This window comes from Sceloporus occidentalis, unplaced genomic scaffold, assembly GCF_023333645.1.
Source record: "Sceloporus occidentalis isolate IW3139 unplaced genomic scaffold, rSceOcc1.0.p SCAF_35, whole genome shotgun sequence".
In the NCBI taxonomy this organism is placed as follows: domain Eukaryota; kingdom Metazoa; phylum Chordata; class Lepidosauria; order Squamata; family Phrynosomatidae; genus Sceloporus; species Sceloporus occidentalis.
The window spans coordinates 349548-370039 of record NW_028317015.1 but is presented as its reverse complement, the minus strand read 5'-3'; the positions used below and the strand labels follow the sequence as shown (position 1 = coordinate 370039).

General features: G+C 38.7%; 1 protein-coding gene across 1 annotated transcript in view; it reads left to right on the top strand.

The window, feature by feature from the left end:
- The window catches only part of MORN1 (MORN repeat containing 1), an 87144-nt gene that overhangs the window by 46551 nt on the left and 20101 nt on the right, over positions 1-20492 (top strand). Inside the window, exons 11-12 of the mRNA XM_089487821.1 lie at positions 9355-9515; positions 12231-12316. Coding sequence (XP_089343947.1) covers positions 9355-9515; positions 12231-12316 — 247 coding nt within the window. The remainder of the gene's footprint in view (positions 1-9354; positions 9516-12230; positions 12317-20492) is intronic.

The window sequence follows — 20492 nt, the reverse complement described above, 5'->3', positions numbered from 1 at the left end:
AAAGGAAATGCATAGGAAGGCAATTAAATGAGCGCAGAAAGGATCCAGACAGTATATAAATACTGCCCTAAGTGCTACCCCAAGGAGAAACATGTAAAATTGCAAGTAGAACCCTGGTCAACCCTGTCCCCTCTGTCAATGGGGGCATAGATTGGGTGTATGTGTTATAAAAAAATAACACAGGTTCTGTGTGAGAATTCCTGCAATTTTAGCTCTAAATTAGGCATGTATGTTATACATGAATGCATATTATACCTGAAATTTTATGGTAGTTGGCTATTCATATTAAAACAGAATTTCTGACTTTGCCTGATTACCACTCATTTGCATTTCTCTCTCTTTTTTTGGGGAAATTCTGAATATATTGCCATAAAGTTTAACTTTCCATCTCATAACCTCTAAATTTCTATGTTCTCCATTAATTAAAATGATTATGGAATTATCGGTGATGACTACACCTTCTTAAATTTTCCTGAGTCATTTTATTATATCCTATATATATGTATTTTATTTAATAGGAGGCTCGTCCTGGCTAATTGAGTCTGGCTTTAAAGACTAATGCGGTGTGTCTGGTCACCTTTAAACGAGAGAAATCTATTACTTTGTGTGAATTACCCTTAGGACCCATATCGTCTTATTAAGAAGAGAAAAAATGGTGGCTTAAATAGAAAAGAAATATTACAGCATATAGATTATGCTATAAACGGGCTAATAACTGTTACCCTCTTTATTAGAAATGATATTTCCAAATTAACGACTCCACATCTTGCTTCCTTATTTGTGAATATCCTTGGGGTTGCTTTCCCCAACTTGCACCTCGATGTCCTACACAGCTGATTAGTGCAGTGTAATTGACTTGGTTGTAAAAAGATAATTAATTGGCATTTTGCTTGCTGAGAATTCCGTCTGCCCTTTCTTTGTTATAAGCCCTGTCGTCCCGCTGCCTTTTACTCCCTATGGTAACAGTACGACCTTTATTTTGCTGATCATGTCATAATTGTCCTCATTAAAACAGACATGACAGGATTTAAGGAGAGATTCAGTCTCTGTGATTCTTTAGTGTCGCCCCTGGATTTTTGTCTTAACGCGTTTCTGACTCAATTCAAAGAAATGCTGAAATGCACTTGGTTCTGCATAGATGTGCTTTTAACTGTTTTTAGTTAAAAAGACTGAACATGACTTTTTTAAATCAGAAGATCTAAGGCAAAATCCACCGACTAAAGATATTATTTAAAAAAAAAAGTGCAATACATATTTCCTAGATGATAAAGCCTGTTGGTTTATTTACTCTTTATAAATGAATCTTTCTTATGCTTAGTTGAAGGCTATGTTGGCACATAAGTGCCTTGCTGATTTGGAGCAGCGTCCATGAGTAGCCCAGAACAGCAGAATAAGAAAAATAATGAATATGCAAAACCAATGAAAAATGTATATAGGAAAGAGGGGGAAAAAAGTCCATCAAAATTAACCAATCCAAGGTTTTCATAATTTTATTGATCCAGATGAAGGCTGACCATTTGGATTACATTTACTGTTATACCTGTCAGACATGTGTCTTTGAGGTTCTTAAGTATGATCACAAATAGTGTTCTATATTTCTGTTGACCCAAGAAGCCAATCTTTAAAGGGCTCGGAAATTATAAACATTAAAAAAATGATTTTTCAACCTGAATACTACCAATGACTGTTTCTAAAGAAACGCTGATTACCTGCCCGTTATTAACATCCCGTTATAAGTAGAAGACTTTGCAGTCGATTCACTAGAATACAGTTGACCCAAGCCATGAGATGGACATTCCCAAGGGTCGGCCGTGTGAGTTTCTCCAGCAAGAAGGGATCATCTCTCTTATAGGAAAATGGTAGTTTAGCATTGATATTGATATCAGTGGGATGAAATGCTTCAACCCGCTGGCACATACCTGGCTTAGTGAATAATCCCTTTGTTCTTAGACTTCAGCGAGTCACATGGTAACTCTATCAAGTTTCATATTAACTGTGCAGAGCTTCCATGAGCTGTCCAGCTGGGGGCATCACAATTTCATTCAGTGGACCTACAATGTGGGGCATTTAGAGTCAATGTGGAATACCCTGGGAATACTGTAGTTAAATTGTCAGACACCTCAGCTGCTATGACCCTCTTATTGCCTAAAAACCCGAGGAAGCAATAATAATAATTTGATACTATGTCCCTCATGCTTATCCATTTTGTGATAGCTAACACAATTAAGGTTTTTAGTTTCTAAATTATTATTCAAAGTGAATTTTCAAGAAAAGATGCAAATGTATACAAAAGAGGTATATTGATCAAAAAAGTATATTCGTAGTATAAGACTATTTGCTAATTGCAGATTATATATGCAGTATATATATAGGTTCTTCAACTCTCGCTGTCTATTTAAATTAAGTGTGTGCCTCCGAGGCGCACATCATATCAATGTATTTGCGTGCATGCATTGTGATAAGCATGCAACATTTGTTGTATAACTGCTTTGCCAATCTCACCTGGCTGTACAGATGTGTAGTAATTTATTTAGCTATTTTCGGAATAACAATGAGAGAAGATATCATGGTGTGATATGCAATTTCCTTTGACTCGTGTTGGATATTATGAGTTTTGTCATTTCTTTTGTGAGAAAGGATCTAACACAGAGAATGATACAATCTGTGTATCCCGTGATTTTACACACTCTCCTAACACACGTGCACATCACTTGAGATTTAATGCCAGAGGCAGAACATCACTTATAAGGGAGTTATATACATGAGTCCATCTCCATGTGATGAATAAGAATATCTTGCAGGATTTTGTTTTCTTTTGATTGCTAAAACGTTATTTTTAGCATGTTCTTACAATATCCTTTCTGCTCAAACTCGCTTAGACAAAAAAATAATAATAGAATTTTAACTACTTTTTAGAATTAGCTGAAAACAAGTAAGTACATAAAAACAACACAAAGTCGTTTTTACTGATATGGCAATAAAGGTGCTAAATATATCATTGCCTCTCCTTATGTTGGTTAAGTCAAGAGCAGCAACATTTTGAATACTACATATACATTTGAGGGGGGGAGCATAGTTTGAATGTACAGAACTATATATATATATTTATATATATATATACACTGATCAGCCATACCATTATGACCACCTGCCTAATATTGTGTGCTGCCAGGGTACACTTGTGAATATATAGCTTTGTTTTGAAATTCTGGTAATAAACTGTTAAAGCATTATTTTAGTGACCGATCTAATTTTCACATAAACCTAAGTAAATATTTCATAGGTATACAATGATTGCATATAATTTACATATTACCTGTAGTTGTGTTGATAAAGTAACTATTGACCTTAAAAACCAACTGTTATATAGTAAATGAACACATAGGGATATTTCTATTTATTTTTTTGTTATTGATCATTGATATTATTTAAATTCCTGTTGTATTTCTATAAGAATCATCTCCGACTAAATTTCAATTTTGGCAGCAAAAAAGGGCCTCTAGCTGTGCTATCGTAAATGATATTTAATATAAATACAATAGGGGCTCTTTTTGTGCTAAGCATTTTTCTTTCTATAGAATGATTGTGGTATTGCAGACATAATGAGCCTTTATTACAATATAAATGAATGGGGGACAATGCAAATGAGACTCCATAATGTTTTGAATAGAATCATTTATCCCAGTGGGATGTCTTTGTTAGCCATGTGACTTTACAATTCCAAAGCAATAGGTTGACGGAACCTAGAACAAATATTTTTCTTAGTCCCATTTATCATTGGATGCGGTAAAGTGAGAAAAGTGAGCTTGGTAGGCTTGGGAAGTGATCCACTATCCTGGGTTAAGGTGGGACATAATATCTCCCCAAGTAGCAAGAGGACTCGCCCAAGTGGTTTCCACCGCATGTTGTTACTTTGATGAGCCTATTGAACGTCCTCTGGTGCTAGAATTAACATTTCTCTTTAAATTGTGATGGTCTGTAATGCTGGTGTGTGGTTTCTTCAAGCATGAAGAATTCAACCAATAACCCTTTGTGACAAGAACATTTTCATGAGTTATTAAGCTGGGACTTTGGTAAACTGGATTACTGTATACAGCCCTGTATATTATGCTCAAGGAGAGGAAATATTTGTTTCCATGTGACTGCCTCTTTAAATTGCTTGATTTTATTTTATTTTAAGACACTCTTTATGTCTCTCCTCTTAGGTTTATTTTATATCATATACAGTTTTCACTGTTAGATAAAATAGTTATTTGAAGATGTAGGTTTCACAATGTCGTTACTACATGCAAAACACATTTTCAGGCAATTATTCTGTTTGCTGCTGGCAATAAAAGTGTGTGATATAGCTTTGGATCTTGTTTACAGATCAACAACCAAGATATTTTTTACCTTGTGTAATTTGCTTACATCTCAAATCATAGTTGTTTGCCGACTTCTAAATAGCTTTTTTTATGTACAGGAATTAGATGATAAGGAGGGGTATTCTGCCTTGGTTTCTTAAATGGCTCCTTAAAAATAATGATAGCAGTCTTTGGGCTGCATTGTATTTCGGGTGATCAAGGTATCTTGGTAAGAAACAAAATTAACAAACTGTGATGCTCATACACAGGTAACAATTTAACAATATAAACAAGGAAAATAGCAGATCCTAAGGTTCAAGTAGGTTCTCTTTAGTGATGCCTTTTGGCGAGTTTTAGTTTACAAGTTTGTGTCATGCTTTAGAAGCTTGCTTATCTTTACAAGCCCCAGTGGCTTAACCTCTATGTAAAAAGAGCTATTGTTGGTGAAGAACCAGGCGTCCCTACTAGGTTCCAAGCTTCAGTGGCCACAAAGTATCCAGGGGCTCAATTTCTGGTAAAGAACCAGGAATCTCTCCTAGCTTCCAAGTTAGGGTGGCCGTAGAATACCCAAAGTCTGAATAATTTGCTTATGTGACAAAGGCACAGTGAGCTGTTTGAATATAAGGATAGGACTTCTTTGCAAAGAGCTGACATTACTTATTATATAGCTTTAAACATTTTTTTGTTGTGAACCATTATCACTTAATTAACTTCATTTATTGTAATATGCACAAAGCTAAGCAGTCCATTACTAGTATAGCTAATCTCTAGATAACATAATCTATATATATAAACACACCTTGTATGTATCCTATGGGGAAGGTATCTTAATGTCCCCTTTTCTGCATGATTATTACTCTACCCATAATGGCGAGGCAACCCTAGTACTTTAACACCAGCAGCCAAAAAATGGCAACCTCCAGCTGAATATGAATTGCCACACATTAAGGGAAGGTGAGGGAACATCAGGACAGATCGTGAAATCGTTTAGATAAGGCTGGCTCTGCCACAGGCTGCCATAAGATATCTCCAAAACAATTACACTTACTAACAAACAAGCAATTTAGATTTAGCAAGTTTCCCCTATAATGCATATTCATCATCCCATGTATTGAAAGTTATTTCTGGTCTATTGTACTTCTGAGGTAATTTAATGTCTATTGAAGCAAAACTGTAAAAAAGACCATCACAATTGCAACTATGGAATGTTCTTGCAATTGCTCCACTTTGCACTCAAGTAAATTTTTGTACATAACTCACAATAATTCCTATGCAACAAGTTATGTTAAGTCAGTGTATGAAGTGGGCCTAACTCTTTGCGCGGGTGGCGGGGTTGGATGGGAGCTGTAGTACTCCCAAAATATTAAAGGGCCTGGAATTAAGGGATATAGCCCACTACCTAAACCAGGTTTAATGATTACTCAAGGTTGGTGCTATCATATAAACTGATAATGTATATTTCTCAGCGACCTAAAACACTTAATTACTCAGTTTATGCATAATTATTTGTATTACTTGTGTTAAAGGTGGGCCCCAATTAATACTTTTGCTTAGGGTCTACAAAAATCTAGAGTTGCCTCTACATTTAATATAAACCCTATCTTCACTATGTTTGTTGCTATTGTATTACTATTTGTGGCCATTCCTTTTGGTTTGTATATAGCCTGCCATATACCTTAATGTTGTAAGCCTGATTTAAGCATGGCACTGCCATCAATAAGCTAATGTGGCTATAATGTGACAACATTGACGAGTCACAATATAACAGTAGTCCTAACTAGGTTTATTTCTTCCATTTTCAACGTTGTCTCCTGCAATCAGGGCCATTAATCATAAATAATGGAAGGGGATAGTAAGTAGGTAGCTCTTTGAAAAATAGGCGCCGAGCGCAGCTGCAACGCTTTTGAGTCCCTTTTTCTTCACCATTGACTTGTCGCTGTCTGTCAGCTCTGTTAACCCAAGATATCTTGGACATGTCCTTTGTAAGTCTGGAAATAAATTGGCACTGAGAGCTTTTGAAGTCTTTATTTTCCCGCATTGCATTTATTTTCTTTTATATGTTGCCTCGGATACCCTAAAATCATGTATTTCACTTGTAGTAAGGTAGCATCAGGATGTTATGAAACGTCTTCGTTCTTTTCACACTTTCCTTGGCTACCTTCCAAGCATTCTATACAACCCCTGGAAACAAGCTCCAACGAGCTATTCAATACACTGCATCGGTAGACTGTACAATGCCTGATTTCACACTTTGCCTGTTACATATGCAGCAAAAATTCCACCCTCACCCCCGGCTTGTGCAATTTGTAACTTTTTTAAAAACAATAATACATATAGTCACTGAAAAATTAAAGGGTTGAGTCATTTTTAGTCATCCCAATAACTTTTATTTTCTGTACATTGGAAATCAACTGATTGGAACCACAAAAAGACTTTCTCAAACTTTGATGAGACGCGAGATGTATGATGACCCTAAAGTCTTCATTAAATTAGATTTCTCCCGCATGACTCCAAGATGTTAGATCGTTTCACATGAACATTATCTCCCCTGACACTTTGTTTCAGATTGTAGTTAATAAATATGTCTTCTAGTTGTTGAGTTGCTCTGTTGAGTTGCCTTTCGACTTAACCCCTGGAGTCAAGAGAACTCAACTCCAGAGGTTATCTTTGAGGTCTTAGATGTCTAATCTTATTGGCAAGTAGCAAATTTGCTGAGAACTCCATCCAGAGTAATACATCCAACCACAAAAGGCCCCATGAATAACAATGTGGACAGTGACATCGGAAATAATTGGAAGATCCAAAGTCGATCACCCTGTTGTATAATAGATACAAGAAATTTCATCAGAAACACTTTTAATTAAAACCCTAATTAGTGTTACAATTCTCAAATTCAAATATAAACATATTACACATTAGGTACAGTACATAAGAAAGGTTTGTAATAAACAGAAGTGTTAAAGCAGATATTGTGAGAATGAACATACCTGAGAACTCTCTAAGTTTCACCTGGAATCTCGGGGTGAAGCACTGCTTCCCCGGGTCTACGGGTCACATCCCCTCCTACTCTCCACCCACTTAAGTCTATCAAGGGATAACCCCACCCTTATGCATGGCTAACCACACCCCCAGAAAGCCACTCCTCCAGAAGAGGGAGCACTCCGGTAGCCTACCTGGGCAAGTTCCCTGGTGTGAGAATCAAACAATAAGCAATGCAACCCAACACATGCAAAACAAAAGCTGCTCAAGCACTCTATCACTAACGTAAAGAGAATCGTTACATCTCCTTACACTATTCATGGCATTAAGGAATGCTCTAAGCAGCTTGGTTCCCACTCATTGCCCAAAACATTAATAGTGCTACCACGGCAAATACTAATGGGAGAAGCAGAACTGCTTAACTTTCCTTTAATGTATCAGAATTTGGAAAGACCTTTCATGGAGAAAGATGGATTTTAACTTAATAAAACATTATTGTATAAGTTTAAGTTCCTTTTCAGCGGAAGATGCTTTACAGTGAAACATTGTTTCTGCTTCACCAATTTAATTGTGAAAGATCCAGCCAATACATTTAAAGGACATTCCAACCATAATATGGACCTTCAATTTTTTTGCAAATGCATGGGGGAATCCCACAGAACACCCTATTCATTTGCCTCTTTCCCATCCCTTAGCTTCTTGGTTTGCAGGAGATGTGTTTCAATCGAAAACATTTGCTGCTGCCTGCGCCCTTATGGCATACTCACCTCCCATCACCTCCGACACTTGTCTGGCAAGGGTTGCGATGGGTCTAGACTTTTCATTCTTTGTTGTGAGGCAGCATTAGATTGTCCCTTTACACAAATATCTTAAGATGCATGAGAACTTACAGACGGCATTGCTTTGTGCTGTCTTTGTCTTGATGTCTTCTTGTATGTGTGCCTGCCTGTCTCTCTTTGCTCTAAAACATGGAACATACAAGTTGACTTCTGGTAACCATTTGGCCCATTTAGCCTGAGGTCCATTCAGATGAACCAAATTAATAATTAACTAATATATAAGTGCACGTCTGTTTTGTGCTACATCATTTCTGAATGTATTTTTTTCAGAATGTTGATTGTATGTGACTGCTCCATAATAATAAGTCATGGAGCCTGTTTACCAACTTTCAAGTAATAAGAGATCATACAATGCATCAACGTCTTCAGTGGCAAATGTATTATATGATTTAAGTCAGGGCTGCACATATTGTGGCCCTTGAGGACTGGAATTATTCTTTGATTTATGTTTTATCCCTGGAGAGTCCAATCAGCTAAGCTAAAAAAATATCTTATTTATGAAGACTAGAGAGAGTTTGTAGCTTTTGCCGCGGCCAAGTCACGTCCGCTTAGTGATTTAATAGTTTTCTTTCCTTAATGGGTGATGATGATATACATGGCACCTGAAATATGATTTTTATTATTACCTGTGCTAACATGTTACTATCATACAGTACCATGCAATGGTAATGACAGAAAATGGGGAATAAAAGTGGCATTTAGAAACATCCCGCTGACCCTGCATTTTAGGACTACCTCACCCTAGGCACTAATGGAATATGGTCTCAAGGCATTTCTACTGTATCTCTTCGAATTATTCTATTTTTACAAAGTAGATATGGTCACACAATCGCATACACCAGATGGAGTAATGTCGGATTCTGTTGATTAGATGAGCAATACATATGACAATCCATTGTAACTACATATTAATGAATCGGTTTGAATTGGTTGTCATTTTCTATTAAACTGATGTTTCAGTCACCAAAATAAATTGGTTAATCTGGGTGGTTTCATTTCTAGTAAAATAAAAGTGAAAAGTGTTCATATATAATATGAATATAATATATGATAATATGGGGGTTCAGAGGAAGAGCAGATTTGTAGGTGTGAGGTGCCGAGCGTGAATAAAGTGTTAATATGTGGCAGTAAGGGTGTTCAGAGAAGGGTTAGAATTATAGGAGTGACCTTGATTAATTTTTCCTTGACGTTAGATTTTCACCAAGAAATCCCAAACATCCAAACAACAGACGAGGAAGCAGTTTTACCACCTAACATGAGAACAGAAATGGGCTGTGCTGTGTTCAGGGACATCATGTTTGGACCCCCACCTGCCAAAATTCTCCACCTTTTGAATCAGGCGGAGGCTGACAAGGTAATGTAATGAAGTGATCTTATCTAGGAAAGTGCATTCAATAAAGTATAATTCCAAGTCAACGGAATTTGTTCTTCAAAATGATTAATATAAACTATTGCTCTGACATACAGTATCATCTGTATATATAGTCTTTACAGGATGTGTTGTAGGTATGTATATTTTAGTGTTAGTGTGTGTATGTGTAATTGTGTGTGTTAGAGTGAGTGTGTATGTAAGTTTCCAGTGTGGACCAGGGTCCTCCCCTACCTGGTGTTGAAACTTTGGCACAATAATCAGCTGTATACTGTATTTTTGTACAATATTTGTGCAGATATGTTTTTTCTTGTTACTACAGCCCTGTAAATCAAACATATGTTTATAAATCAAATTGTGGAAATAAAATGCATAATCAATACAATTCTCCTAGCCACGCCCCCAACCACACCCAAAAATGACCATTTCAAATGTTGGGGGGGGTGTAGAAGAGCTTCAGAGTTTCTGAATCACATGCTTGCTTTATGGGCTTTTGTCAGGAACCAATATTTCGCTACCTGAACCATGGCTTTTTTATACCTGTGGCGTTTACATCTGCGACCACTAGTGGCCACCCTCCGCCCTCTGGAGCACTCAGAACTCAGGTGTGCCTTGTTACCTGGGTTGAGCCCTAGTCTACATCCAGCTGGGCCTTGTTACCTGAATTGCCCTGCCTTTATGAACCTGCCCTGCCCTTCAGTGAGGGCCTTTGTATTGAAGTCTATGGACCTTCCTGCTGTGGCTCTGCACCTGTACTGTTCCTGGTTCCCTGCTTTGTGTCCTGATCAAGTGGACTCCCTGCTTTGTGTCCTTCCAAGTGGACTCCCTGCTTTGTGTCCTTCCAAGTGGACTCCCTGCTTTGTGTCCTTCCAAGTGGACTCCCTGCTTTGTGTCCTTCCAAGTGGACTCCCTGCTTTGTGTCCTTCCAAGTGGACTCCCTGCTTTGTGTCCTTCCAAGTGGACTCCCTGCTTTGTGTCCTTCCAAGTGGACTCCCTGCTTTGTGTCCTTCCAAGTGGACTCCCTGCTTTGTGTCCTTCCAAGTGGACTCCCTGCTTTGTGTCCTTCCAAGTGGACTCCCTGCTTTGTGTCCTTCCAAGTGGACACCCTGCTTTGTGTCCTTCCAAGTGGACTCCCTGCTTTGTGTCCTTCCAAGTGGACTCCCTGCTTTGTGTCCTTCCAAGTGGACTCCCTGCTTTGTGTCCTTCCAAGTGGACTCCCTGCTTTGTGTCCTTCCAAGTGGACACCCTGCTTTGTGTCCTTCCAAGTGGACTCCCTGCTTTGTGTCCTTCCAAGTGGACTCCCTGCTTTGTGTCCTTCCAAGTGGACTCCCTGCTTTGTGTCCTTCCAAGTGGACTCCCTGCTTTGTGTCCTTCCAAGTGGACTCCCTGCTTTGTGTCCTTCCAAGTGGACTCCCTGCTTTGTACCCTTCCAAACGGGCTGTGTGCCTTTCGTACCCTTCCAAGCGGGCTGTGTGCCTTTCGTACCCTTCCAAGCGGGCTGTGTGCCTTTCGTACCCTTCCAAGCGGGCTGTGTGCCTTTCGTACCCTTCCAAGCAGGCTGTGTGCCTTTCGTACCCTTCCAAGCGGGCTGTGTGCCTTTCGTGCCCTTCCAAGCGGGCTCTCTGTCTGTCGTGCCCTTTCAAGCGGGCTCTCTGTCTGTCGTGCCCTTCCAAGCGGGCTCCCTGCCAAAAGACTTATTACCTGTATTTTATTTTGCCATACGTCCGGTTACTTGCTTAGACTATATTACCCTTATTTGCTGGTCCTGTTATATACATGAAATACACTGCATTACCTGGATTTCTGTTTGTGGTGTCTTTGTTTGCATAATCATGCACCGTGGGTTACATACTGAACCCCAAGTATCCCCTGCGCATGGGCTCCTACCTGACCTGATCACCCGAGTCCTGACAGCTTTTTATTCAGTCAGTGCTAGAAATGTGGTATATCTTGGGTAGAATTAGTAAGTGTACATTGTCATTGTCACTTTTGGACCCAAATACCTTGGTCCCTTGTTCCTCTCTTGATGTCCTTTTTTGCTAGGTACTAGCATGATGAGTATGATGAGTATGAATGCATCACAGTCCTAAAAACCATAATATTGTGTATAAAAACATCAAACACTGTCTTATTTAGTACGTTAGAAAAATAATTTGATTAATTAAAGTCTCACTAATGCCCCATTAGTCTCACTAAAGCCATTCCGCAGCCTGTAATCAAAAGTGTCCCTTTGGCCATTTGAAATGTTGGGAGGAGTGACGACTCTATGGGTCATATGGTTTAATAGGATACTATACTGGGAATTTTGGTCAGAAATTAACCCTGAACTAAATGTGTCTAGCTGGTTCCTGCCATGCAATGACCCAGGAAAGGAACTAATTAAAAATATATGACTAAATCAAAGAAAAGTTGACCATTCTTGGCACTGGAAAGTTGAGCAACACCTTGAGTTCCAGGGTTATGAATCTTTGACCGAAAACTCAAACCTCTTCATTTTACAGAATCAGAAGGTGTTAGAATATAATAGATAAATAATAGATAGAATAATATAAATAAAAATGCCTGATTGTCCTGTGAAAAAATGAATAACCGGTGGCCACGGAAGAGCCATTACTGTCATATTTTGAGGTGCATAACAAACTGCAATGGAAAGCAAGTAGATTATGTATATATACATTTTCTTTCCACTTTCTACAACAGAACCGGGGGAAGAAGCTAAGTGGCAAAATGACTTCTGAAAAAACTGAGAAAATGACAGTCTCGCAAGAAAAGATTGAAGACAGCAGGTAGGTGTGAATCAGAATTTCTGTTGCTCAGCTGGGTTCTCATACCACTTATGCTGTGCTTGCTTTCCCTGAAGCAAGACAGACTTCTAGCAGGGACTTCTATTTTGGGAAATAACAGTCTGTCCTTTCCTTCCCAGAATAAATCAGCCCTTGGTAGAGCTACATTATCAGGAACCTCCTGTGGGCAAGGGGGGTAAATAATGAGATTGGTTAGAGGTGGTGTAAAGAAATAAATGTGTATACAGATACAGTAAATTTATATTTGTGGCTATATATACTGAATTCATATAGTGCCTACAGATTCCAGCAATGCATAATATATATCATATGATAGATGATATTATACAATATGTATGGCTTTTTTTTTTGCATAATTAAACACTTTTGTAACTATATGCAGCATTAGAAGCATCATCACTGGTACTCTTGAATTCCCAAACCTTCCCCAGAAATCATTCTTTATTTGTAAATTCATATTTTTTTGCTGTGAACACTAAATTGTCATGTTATACAAAATCAGGCCCCGATAGGTTGTTGCCATAGAAATGGAAAAGGCGTCTTAAATGTATCTGTCTTTGGTTTTATGTTATTAGACCTTCTTATGAAAGAATAAAATGGTCAATATACTGTAGAGGTTGAGGGCAGCACGAGTGTCCATGAGGTCCGTCCACCAAAGTACTTACATTTAGCTATGAAAAGTGGTTTTCAAAAACACCTAAAACATAGTCATTAATGTAGACTTTCCGGCAAAGTACAGCTTTCTGTCTTTCACGGCAAATGCTAGGAAGAAGAGTTTTAATATAATCCAGGTTCTTTTAAAGATGCCATCCAGGCGGTGGAAGGGGCACTTACAACGTGTTCAATTTCCTATAGTGCTTCACTTTGGAGTGTAGCTTGTTCCGTTAGTTACGTTCATTATGTATTAATAAAAGGATTGTTTTTGAGTGACACAGCTTGTGACAGTCGCCCTGTTGTGAAAACACTAAATGGATGTTGCCGAAGTGAAATGCCCACGCTGTTATGTACGGTTGCGGCTTGGTTTCTAATCATATCTTGGCTTTTAAGCGAGACCCAATATCTGTGATTTCTGCAGCTAGAAAATAACACCTGTGAGGTTTTTTCAGAGAGTGACAGCCAAGCATTTTGAAATGTTATGTTCAACACCATGCTGTCTGGGGACACATTATCACTGAGCCTTTCAGGTTTCCAACGCCAAAGCTCTGGGAAATGTCATGATGACCTCTACCTCAATCATTCACCGTGTAATCGGCGTCCGCATTAATACAGGAGCAGTGCCCATTGTGTCTTGTTCTAAGAAGCTCAGCCTGACAACTTTTCTGCTCAGATGTCATCTTGTTGGAGAGACAAGAGAACACTATGTGAAATAGCATTAAATAAGGCCACACTCACAAGGTCTTCTCTACATGGCTCGTAATTCCACTCCTCGTTTGACGTGGTCGTTTAAAGCCTATTGGACTAGTCTATTAATTCCTGTGCCTAGATTTATTTACTAAAGTTTTGCATTTGCTGGTGTTATCCTGTAGCTAGTCCTCCATTTCCATTACTCTCTAAATAAAAAAGATCTAATCAGTCATTTTGAATACTATTTTTTACAGTTTTTTCTAGCCCCCCCTAAAAGATCTGAAACATGTGCCACCCTTAGTAATTGGCCAGAAATTATATTTTTAGCTACATTGTTCAATTCTGTGTTGCAATTACTAAGGTAATTATGCTTTATACTCACTGTGATGTTGTCTTGAGATTGTTACTTTTGGTGCATATCTTGCAAGGTTAACATGTTGTCCTATAATGCCGCATTTTGAATTAAATGTCTCCGTACATCATAGGCAGCATTGTATACGTTGGTCAGAATGATGGTTCGAATAAGTACTGCACAGTATATGATCAATATTCTGTACAAACCAGCAGAATCCGCTGGAGTTCCAGACACTTAGGTCACCTAATTCACATCCGGCCGTCTGGTTCATTGATTGTCTCCGCTGTCTGAAGCTGAACTTTCTTATAACCTACAGCATGCTTTATTTGAACCCATTCATTAGTTTCGTATAAAAGCATCCCCGTGCAGTAAAAGCCATGTCATCTTGGAATTTTGTTTATATGGTGAGCCAGGATATAAATGCTTATGCAATGCATAACAAATACACATCTTGCTTTCTTTAATTTCTTTCTCATCTAAAAAGTCTTCAATGCACCATGTCCATTAATGGAAACCACAAACATTGACGCCAACTGGACTCCATCGTCCTTTTTTTTTTTATATAGTGCATGGCAATGGCAAACAGTTGGAACCATCTGGCCCATCTTGTCTGCCCAATTTACCTTATCCCAATAAAGGCCCCCCACTCAATTTACCTTAACCTAATAAAGACACATGAAACTTGGGTTGAAAAGGCCACAGCCAATTTTATTTATTAACCAAGTCAATGCCATGCAACCTTAGGCCGGACACCTCATTGCATTAACAGGGCAAAGACTACCAAACTGAACACATAAATATAATAAATAACATCCATAAACATAAATAATCAACAAAGACCATAAAGCCAGGCAAACTAGCAACCACCACACAGGGACGGACATACCAAGATGCCCAAACCCAAACCTGAGGCTCCCAGCACCACCTACCAGGAACCTCCCATCAAATTCTTGATGCCCCCAGAGCATTCACACCCCCTAGATGCCTGGTAAGCTACCCACCCGGCTGTGACAGCAGAAATACCCCAACATAACACAATAAACAGGGAGGGAGGGTGGTACAAACAACACAAGGAAAGGTGACTACAAGATGTCCCCAAACCTTGTGTCACAACCCCTTAAATAACCACCCCCTAAACCCCATCCTCAACCTACCTAAACTGGCACCAAAGCCTGTCCCTACTTGGGAGCCCAGTCAGGACCCACTCTGGCCATGCTGGCCATGCTGGCCCCCACGGGCATCAGCAGAACCACCTCCCTCTTCTAGCTAATAATGCCTCTCGCTACACAACACAGCACACTGCTCACTTTTTCTGATTCTTTATTGCATTTATATCCTAAGAAATAATTACTCCCATACTATTGTCACTGACAGCACGGTCTACCTTAGAAGGTATCACCAATGGACTGTAGCTGTAATACTATTGACCCCTGATAGAGACCCCATATTGTAGGTTATTGGACCTTAAGTCACCGCTTACTAATAATAATAATAAAGTGAAGTGTTTCACAGAATGTGTCCACCGTAGATTTTAAAATGAAATAGATAATTGTAGCTGTAGGCTTTTTATGACATATTATCATGTTATGCGTTCACGTGCTGACGGTGAAACTGCAGCCAGCTAGTCTGAAAGCAGCGTATTTCTATCTGTATGGGAGAATGTATAAAATGAAACCTTGGCACAGCAGCATCATTTTATTTGCCGTATCCTTGATTAACAAGCAGAGATCACAGAAACGACTTGCATGTGAACAGAAAATTGGCCTAATTACCATTGAAATTGTGTCTATCTGATTCCAATAGTTTAAAAAGAAATAGCTTTACATGAAATTGGAATCAGCTGGGGTTTTCTACTTTTCCATGGAAGAAGACTCTGGTGTTGTTCTTTTAAGGTGCTCCGTTATTGCCATCTATACTACTAATGTATTTTTATTAATAATCTAGTTTGGAATTTTTGCTTATTATAGCATTAGGACATTTGCACTGTTTTGAGCAACCTGTTTTTTAAAATGTTATTTGGTTTTTTGGAACCTTTGGGATTCTAATGGCCGGACTGAGTTTTGCTAATGGAATATACACATATAGAATTAATGTTATGTACAAACGCCAGGGACGGGTTTACATTCTGGGTGCAAAAGTCATCAATGTTCCAAGTAGAGCATTGGTACAAAATGGGTAACAGGTTGTGGAAGAGAAATGTTTTGAGTTCTGTGTGTTATGGTGTTTGTGTGAGTTTGTATTTTTTTTTTTTGATAGACCAGTTTCAAGGTGGTTGAGTCATTTATTATTCTCTGACCTCGCTAGTCACAGGTTGGAGGTTACATACTCATTCTTTTATTTTGAGTTTATCTTGTTATGTTTTGTGAAGGGTAGGTGGGTAATGCATGTGATATGCCAGGCAGTCTAGAACAGTTATGTTTCTGGGTCCTTCCTTGTGTGAATCCTGTTGATCTTTGGAGAACACACTGTGGAGCAGCAGGTGTTAGAGCTAGTCATGATTTATCCCCTATTACGGCACAGCATTATTATTTATCCTATGATCAGCTTTGTAGAATGCTAAATTGCCTTAGTATTATGAATACTGGGCCGTTTTCACGTCTCCCTTAATGACAGTTTTAAAAAACATCATTAAATCTGATCTACCGCCATCTATGTGACTGTGCTTACAAACTAAAATAAGCAATCTACATTGCAAGACCCTAACTACAGGCAATTATTCTAGCTAGTTCTGTTGAAGACATACAGGACAGATAAATGAAACGGTGGTTTCCATTAATGGACATGGTGCATTGAAGACTTTTTAGATGAGAAAGAAATTAAAGAAGGCAGAATAAATGTAGTAAAATAAAATAAATAAAGGGAAATGCAGCTCCCACGGATACACACGCAGCTCCATACTCAACGGAACCTTCATGTTCCCGTACAACAGAGTCTATGACTCCTGAAGGATACTCTACATGAATGAATGGCCACTTGAGATAATAGTTTATTGCCATCAAGGGTTGCTGTTCCGGTAACGTCAATTGGCATTGTAAGGTTGTTGTATTTGGTGATTCAGTTATTATGCAACAGACAATATGTATCATTATGTTTCTTGAAGAAAAAAATGCCTGGTGGGGAGCTGACCATTTGCGCCCCTTACTCACCCAATCTGACACTCCAGAGGCAGGTTGGGTGCTGGAGCATGAAGCCAGAGACTGGATATGCCCTGCCGCATACTGCGTGAGCATAAAAACATAGTACCAGTGCCACCTCTTGATCCCCAGTCTGGCCCTGGTGTATATTTTAGGAGCAGCCCTTAACTTCCCTTTTTTAGTATCTGCATTATTATTGTTCACATTAGGTTATCACTCCTCTTTTGATCACCCCTTGATGACAATTGATGTGCCAGGCATGTCCCGAAAATGCATCCCTTTCACCATATATTATATATAATCTATTTTATTGTAAATTAGATAATATGAACAAGATAATGCATTCTAAAGAAAGCCTTTCTTGTCCTAAAAAATATAATCTGTGTGGATACAGTAAATGAGAGAGAAGAAAACGACAGCTAAACAGCAACACGGCAAAAATGTTAAAACAGCCATTTTCAAGAAGGGTAAAAAATTTTTTTAAAACAGCTCTGTCCTTAAGGGGTTAAGTTGCTGATTGCTGTTGATTGGTTCAGGCAGCCTTCATAAGGATGGATTAGGAGAAGGCAGAGAAACTCATTACAGGAAATTGATAATCACACAATTAATAATGTCAGCTTCAGTTTCTCCAGATCAATAACATTCATTGATAAACAGAAAGCTCAAGGTATAGGTAGTTTTAAGGCTAGGTTTCCACTTGGGTTTTTTTTTTGCTAAAAACGCCCATAAAAACACCAATTCAGCCACACAGCGTTTTTTTGTGAAAAAACGCTGCGGCCAGATGTTAGCTGTTCTTCAATAGGAAATCGCACAATGCCATATCCACTTGGCGTTTTTCTGTTTGGCGTTTTTTCAGTCCTCTGTGGCGTTTTTCTGCTTTTTTGGGCTCTGTGGCAGTTTTTTTTCAAAATCGCAGCATGTTGACACTGGCGTTTTTTGCAAGGAAATCTTGGTGTTTTTCTCCAATAGAAGTCTATGGGAGAGAAAAAACGCCATGAAAAAGCCATGTGGGTTTTGCCTTGGCGTTTTTTATGGCATTTTTTTTCCAGTTACAATGCAGAGGATGGACCCAGTATCTGTGTGTCCTACGAGAAATAGGCTGGAAACAAACAGTTTCACACAAAACAAAGTTCATATTGAATTTTACACCATTTGGAACAAACATCCCATTACAAACAAACCAACGGGATCCTGCCTGCCGAAAGCAACAGCAAACAATTTGCACCATCATTTGGGGCCAATCTTCCTAGAGGAGCAGACATTCGGAATAAAGCATGCCTTACAAACCACAGAAAAGAGACAAAAGGGTCCGCCGGGGCGTTTAAGTAGAACTCTACCAAGGAAATGACATCAGGAGGGGGCAGATACTTGCCATTTATCCTAATCCCTTTTAGCTGGGTGACAATTCTAACGTGTAAAGGCTGGAAAAACTGCTTAAGGTCAAAAAAGCAATTTCCACAGAAAGGCTAAAACGCCAGAAAAAACTGGCAGTTTTCTTGGTGTTTTTCCTGGCGTTTTTCATCAAGAAAATAACGCAGGACAAAAACCCAAGTGGAAACCTAGCCTAATAAATGAATCTATTTACATTAGGCGCAACCTAAGTATAGGCTCTCTGTGATATATTGTTACCATGGTTATAGCCCCATTGTGTGACTGTTCTGTATTTCTGAATATTTTAGCGTGGTAGTATCTGCCCTGTGCCTGTTCTCTAATTATTTGTTGTAGGTTCCACACTTTACAGTTCTATGGATGCTTGTAAAATCTGGCTGACCGGCGGCAAATTGTGCCTGGAATTTTAGCTCTGCACCGGCAATTATGATTTTATAACAAAAACCGAACAATGGAACAGCCAGTTTATTTTTCAAACCAGAGAAAATGTTTGTTTTATAAGGTTAAAAAACAAAAGAACATTTCTCTGCCTAGGAATTTACACCGCTTTATAAGCGTTCTAATTCCATGCTTAAGCCTTGTGGGGTTTATCATTTTTGCAATTCTTTCAATAATAGATAAGCAGACATATTGCAAAGATTGATTGCCCAAAGCCATTTAAATCCAAAATTACCTTTCCTTAGAAAATTTTTAATTACTATAGAGTATTTTGGATTTTCTTTAGGTTTCTGAAATTTTTAAGTATAAATTTATAAATAACAATGTCATCTTAAGGATGTCTGGAGAACGCTACCTTACGTGGAGAGGAGGGATAATGGTCTGGGACTGTTTTTCAGGGTTTGGACCCAGTGAAGAGTAATGTTAATGTTACAGCATACCAAGACATTTTGGACAATGTCCAAGACATGCTTTGGTATGGAAAAACTCAAGTGTCCTGCACAGAGACCTGGCTTTAATCCCATCGAGCACCTTTGGGATAAACTGGAACGGAGATTGTGAGCCAGGCCTTGTCGTCCAACATCAGGGCCTGACCTTACCGATGCTCTACTGGATGAATGGGCAAACATTCCCACAGGAACTCTCCAAAATCTTTTGGAAAGCTTTCCCAGAAAAGTGGATGCTATTACAGCTGGGCAGGGGAGTCAACTCCATATTAATGCCTATGGTTTTGTAATGGCATACCCAACAAGCTCATATAGGTCTTATGGTCGGGTGTGCACATACTTTTGGTCATATAGTGTAGTTTACTTTGGGCCTCTACAGATCTAGAGAATTGCCTCAAATTGTGTGAACTTGAAAAACACCCCGCAGTTTTATATATATTTTCATTTTTAATATTATTTTTTATTTTAACTGTCCTCCCGTTGTAATAGCAGCATGGAATCTGCTGGTGCTCAATAAATAATTGAAACGTAATGCTTTAATCAGTGGCATAACAATCAGCATTTTCAATGGTAAAAGATGCACCTGTGACTCAAGTGCCTATGAAACCCCTTTTATTCATGTACCTGGTATTCGGCTTTAATGACGCTGTTCTTTGCTCCCATTAAAGCAGAACAACCATATGCAGAAACCGACAGTTAAACATAAATAGGGTAGGGATACAGAAATGCTAAAACGTATACTAACAATGATCAAAAAAGTTAAACAAATCTGTTATTTTTTCACATGTTTTGCTTCTATTAAACCACATTACCCCATACTACCTTTTTATTTTACCTCCACCATCTTACCAGTTTCTTTGGATCTCCATGGAACCTTTCTATTGACCCTTAGAAATTATTGCATTCTTCTTCCTCAAATACGTTTTACAATTTGGCAGGTAACTTTTTTAATATGCCTCTTGTGTCCTTTTCTCTTACACTTCAATTCTATAAACAAACTTGTAGTCCCAACAAGACAGGAAACCCTTGGAAGACCTTTGACCAAGAATTAT